Source organism: Tupaia chinensis, unplaced genomic scaffold (assembly GCF_000334495.1).
Source record: "Tupaia chinensis unplaced genomic scaffold, TupChi_1.0 Scaffold139491_1, whole genome shotgun sequence".
Classification (NCBI taxonomy): domain Eukaryota; kingdom Metazoa; phylum Chordata; class Mammalia; order Scandentia; family Tupaiidae; genus Tupaia; species Tupaia belangeri.
In genome coordinates this window covers 1,003,384-1,008,695 of record NW_006199376.1, presented here as the reverse complement: position 1 = coordinate 1,008,695, position 5,312 = coordinate 1,003,384, and the positions used below count along the sequence as shown (strand labels likewise).

Sequence of the window (5,312 nt, the reverse complement as noted above, 5' to 3'; positions counted from 1 at the left end):
CAAGTGAGAACGGACATCCCATGTACCATGCACTGGACATGCACCATTTCACATTCTCAAAGCACTCATTTTAGGTAGAGATTATTATTCCCATAATTACATTTTGGGACACTGAGGCTCAGAGGGGTTATGTGAATTTTTGCAGGTCACATAGCTGGTGAGAGGCTGAGCTAGGTTTGAAATTCAGTCTGACTCTAACTCTGTACTCTTAGAGCACCAGGCTCAAAGTTCACTCAACCCACCCACTTTGCTTTGCTTCTTCTAATCACTGCCCTGTTCTGATCCTGGTAGGGGAGGAAGTGGGATCAGCTCTGCACAGGATTTGCGTGATGGGGTCAGGTGGGGAGAAGAGGCTGACCATCTCTCTGTACACAGGCTGGCGTGAGTGGCGGGAGCCATCCGTGGGCATCATGGCAAAGAGGGAGGACAGTCCTGGCCCAGAGGTCCAGCCAATGGACAAGCAGTTCCTGGTGTGCAGCATCTGCCTGGATCGATACCGGTGCCCCAAGGTTCTGCCTTGCCTGCATACCTTCTGTGAGAGGTGAGGGGCATGTTTCCTGGGTAGAGATGAGGACCTTGGGGCCCCCTGAGTGGGGACTGGTATGTGTAAACATGAAATTGGTGAGAGAAACTTGCACACAGTGGAGAGGAGCAGGTGAACCCCAACCTGCGGGAGTCGAGGTTCTGGGTACGAGAACATGTGAGAGGGCCAGAAGATCTTATCACTGGGCATTGGTCCTTAGATAGAATAAGGCCTTCTCTGCTCCCTCCCAGACCCCAAGGTTCTACCAGAGAAATCCAGCAGTGCTGGGACTCTCAGCCAGCTCTGGCACCAGCAGAGTTTGTGACTAGTGGGAGGACATTTGAAGCTGCCTGTGCTTCCCTCTCTGTCCTCCTTGTCCTCAGGTACTGATTGAAAAGCAACCCTTCCCAGCCTCCAGGCTTTTATCCATCACCCATTCAACAAATGTTTATTTATTGAGCAACTATTATGTGCAGACTCCATCCCAGGTATTGGGTATACAGTAATGAACAAAAACGGATCGTGAAGAAGAATGATAGTAATCAAATAATCATATAGCCAGAGTTCAGATGAATATAGTAAAGGGCTAAACTAGGAGAGCTTAGCATATGGGGTCCATTCCAGTTTAGAGAACTAGGGAAGGTGCAACCCAGGGGATAAATAGGAAGTAAGTAGGTAAAGGGAGTAGGAAGAACATTCTAGACAAAAAGGAGACTGTGAGAAAAAGCCTCGTGGTATGAGGGAATGTGTCAGAAGGAGGGTCTGGGAGAAGCCTGGTGGGGCTGGAGCAAGGTGAGTGTGACTGGGAATGGTATGGGATGAAGCCAGAGAGGTAGATGGAGACCAGCTGATGCTGGGCTTTGTAGACCTGTTCGGGAATTTTGTCTTTATCCTGAGAGCCACACGAAGCCTTTTCAAACCACATCTGTATTTTTTTTTTAATTTAATTTTTTAATTTAATTTTTTTAACAGGGTGTGTGTACTCTCCAGAGAGGGAGATGGAGAGAAAGAGAAAGGGAGAACGTTTCCCTGGGTGGCATGGTCATTCCATAATCCTTCTCTTCTATCACTCCATTCTGTTTTAGTTTTCCAACTTGCTGGGGCTGGGATTTGAACCATGGTCAGCCATGTGGGATCCAGTTAAGCCCCAATCCCTGTGGCTTCCAGCCCTGCAGATCAGCAGGCCACTGCCTGTGCCCACATCTGTATTTTGACTGTATTCTCTCTAGGCTCTCGTCGCTCATGGCTCTGCTGCAGGTGACCTGCTCTGTCCTGGGCTTCTCACTACTGCCTCCACCCAGGCTTTCACCCTGCCTCCTGCCTCCACTGCCACCTGGCTCTACTGAAGGCATGCTGCTTGCCTCCCAGCCCTGCTCTTTGTGATTCTAGCTCTGTTGCCCTCTCCCCTTCATCAGCTGACACATCTCAGCCCATAAAAGTTCATCATCAACCTGGAGACTTCACTACCTGCTTCTGCCTCTTGGTTCTCACCTGTTTCTCCAGAGACATCCCCCACTGCACCACAGTAACACCCTCTCCCAGCCTCACTCTGACTCATCTGTGGTCATAAGTTCCTTTTCTCCCTCTTGCCTCCCTTTAGCGCACTTCTGCCACAGCACCTTTGGCTCAACACTCTAGCCACGTCAGCTGCTCCCTGTCCTCCCAGTCACCAACCCCATCTGGCTTCCCTTTCCTTCCTACCCATCGTTGATGCTGTCAGTGATCATCTGACTGGCCCCACACAATCCTCTCACTCCTTTATCCTTTGCTAACCCCATGCCGTAGAATCTCAATACTAGACGAGCTGTCACTGAACATCTCTGCACTTTTTCCAATGCTCAACTCTCCAAGCACTCCTGGAGAAAATCAGTGCCTAAGAATTAAGTATCAATAGCTATTGTATATTGATTACTTACTATTTGCCTGGGACTGGCTAAGTAACTTAGGTGCATTGATTTACTTAATCCTCACAACAGATATTTTATTACCCCCATAGACAGGAGGAAACTAAGGTTCAGAGTCATTAAGTAATCAAGAAAAAAAAGAATTCTTTTAAATAATTATTTATTTAATTATTTAAATTTGATTTATTATTATTCTTCAATTTGATGAGAGAGAGGGGGGCAGAGTAAGAAAGCAAGCTGCCAGGCCTGGGACTCAAACCATGGTCAGCCATGTGGGAGTTCAACACCTTAACCACCACACCACCTGCTGGCCCTGGAAGAAGTTATTTTAATTGCCAGAAGGTGTATGTACTTAACAAAGAGACAGAGAGTCAGAGAGAGAGAGAGAGAGAGGGAGAAAAAGTACCCCTAATGAGGCATAGTCACACCACAATCCTTTTTTTCCCTATTCTTCCAACCTTCCAGGATTTGGGCGTGCATGCACATATGCCCAACATGGTTGGGGCCAGGATTTGAACTGTAGTCAGACATGTGGGCTCTAGCTCTCTAAGTGCAGGGCTTAACTATGCAGAGCCAACCCAAAGAATCTTTTGAAGTTATACAGCAGGTAAATAGCTGGCATCTGAGTCTGTGGTTGACTGCAGAATTTTCATTCTTAACTAGAACTCATTCATTTATCCCTGCTCTTAAAGAGCTTATGTTCTATTGGACAGTAACTGGCAGTAAGCTAGCAAATAAACAAACAAGGGAATAGCAGCTTGTGTTAAGTGTCTGCAAGAAGTGAACAGGGATGCAGTAGTGCCAGGGACTATTCTATAGAACGATTAGGGAAGGCTTCCCTGAAGAGGTGACATGTGGGACCAGCAGTTAGCGTAATGGCTATGTCGCTGGACTCCCACATAGTCGACCACGGTTCGTGTCCCGGACCCGGTGGCTTAAAACTCACGCCGGGCGCATGTGCGTGCGTGCCCAAGATCCTGAGAGGAGAATGGAGGAGAAGGGATTGCGGCGTGACCATCCCCCCTGGGGGGTGATTTCTCGCTTTCTGTCTCTCTGTCTCTCTCTGTCTGGCTGGCGAGTGCACGCGCCCTACAGTGAAAATCTCTCCAAAAAAAAAAAAAAAAAGAGGTGACATGTGACCTGAGTGCTGAGTATGAGAAGGAGGTAGACATCTGCAGATTACTCCAGGCAACAGAAAACTCTACACAGGTCTTAAGGAAGTAGTCATGAGGCATGTTCAGAGATCAGAACGGAAGCCACAGAAGGGAAAAGTGGGATGAGGTGAACTTGGAGAGTTAGGACAGTTCATAGGTTTTAGGAAAGGGTTTGATTTTATTCTAATTACACTGGAAAACCATTGGAGGATTTCTTTTGAAAAGCAGGGAGATAATGTGATATAAATTAGGTTTTTTAAAGCCCATGCTGGGTGTTGTGTCTCCTCTATGGATTATAGAGGAGCAAGAGTGGGAATAAGAGACAGAAAGCCACTGTAAGCCATGTACATGCAGCAATATATAGGAAGGAGGTATTGATGAATTATCAATAGAACAATTCACAGGAGAAACAGTAGATTCCGTGAGCTGGGAAGACAGGAAGGGAGCAAAATGGTTGAAATGCAGATTTCAAAACTGATGGAGAGGTGGTAGACATATGGGAGTGGACAGCTGAGGTAAAATGAAAGATCATTGGGGTGAGAACGTCAAAGAATTAAGAAATCAGGACCAGCAGTTAGCGTAATGGCTATGTCACTGGATTCCCATGTAGTTGACCGCGGTTCGCGTCCCGGACCTGGTGGCTTAAACGCATGCCGGGTGCATGTGCGTGCGTGCCCAAAATCCCGAGAGGAGAATGGAGGAGAAGGGATTGCAGCGTGGCCATCCCACCTGGGGGGTGATTTCTTGCTTTCTGTCTCTCTTTCTCTCTCTGTCTGTCTGGTGAGCACACGCGCCCTATAGCAAAAACCTCTCCCCAAAAAAAAGAATTAAGAAATCATGGGACCAACCCCTAGCCTTGTGGTTAAGGGAGCCAGACCTCACATGGTTGACTGTGTAGTTCAAATCCCAGACCCAGAGGTTTGAGAAACATGCCAGGGGTGTATGCATGCATGCCCCAATAGGATGGGAAAATAGAGGAGAAAGGATTGCAAAGTGACCACGCCTCATTGGAGAAGTGCTTTCTCCCTCTCTCTCTGGCAAGCGCACACACACTCTGGCAAGTATTTTATAAAAAAGAGAAGAGAAAAAGAAATCACGATGGTGGATGGGTCATCTTATGGGTGTCACTGCCACAGAGGATGATGGCAGAATGTGTGTGGCGGGGGAGTGGGGTATAGAGAGTGAGTCAGAAGAAAGACTTGAGCAAATAAGAGCAAGCTTTAGGTCAGTGGAGAGGAAAAAAAGGAGTGGTGGTACTGACAAGGCATGGACTTCAAAAGCGATGAAGAAAAATTTAGAAATGTTCCAGTGGGGAAAAGGGAGGACTCAACCCCACCTTCTAGCCCTAAGGAATGTGGAGTATGAGACAGAAACCACTCTCTACTTGAGAGGACTGCAGGAAAAAGTAGGTCACAATTAAATAAGTTAATATTTGTGAAGCACTTAGAATTGTGCCTGGCACATAGTGTTTTTCAAAATTTAATTAAGATCCAAAAGTATAGGGAACATTAAGAAAAGAGACTGAGGATTTGGGAGAATCTGCACAAATTCGTGGTCTCCAACACAGCTGCCTTCATCCTGGTATCAGTTTCTAGTAATGTCCTTTCCCCCCTCCCTTTAGTGACTAATCCCAGCCATCACCATCTCCTGAATCCTCCTCCCTTCACTCTCAGCAGCTGGTCTTGCTTGAGATAAGTAAAGCACTCTTTCTCTGTTTTTGTTTTTGTTTTT

The 5,312-nt window shown here is 46.9% G+C and overlaps 1 protein-coding gene across 2 annotated transcripts in view; it reads left to right on the top strand.

Moving 5' to 3' along the window:
• The first annotated feature begins 380 nt into the window (after nt 1-380).
• Nucleotides 381-5,312, top strand: part of TRIM3 (tripartite motif containing 3) — a 26,820-nt gene continuing 21,888 nt past the window's right edge. For both annotated transcript variants that reach the window (XM_006161985.2, XM_006161984.2), the window contains exon 1: nt 381-541. In XM_006161985.2, coding sequence (XP_006162047.1) covers nt 411-541 — 131 coding nt within the window. In that variant the 5' untranslated portion in view covers nt 381-410. The remainder of the gene's footprint in view (nt 542-5,312) is intronic.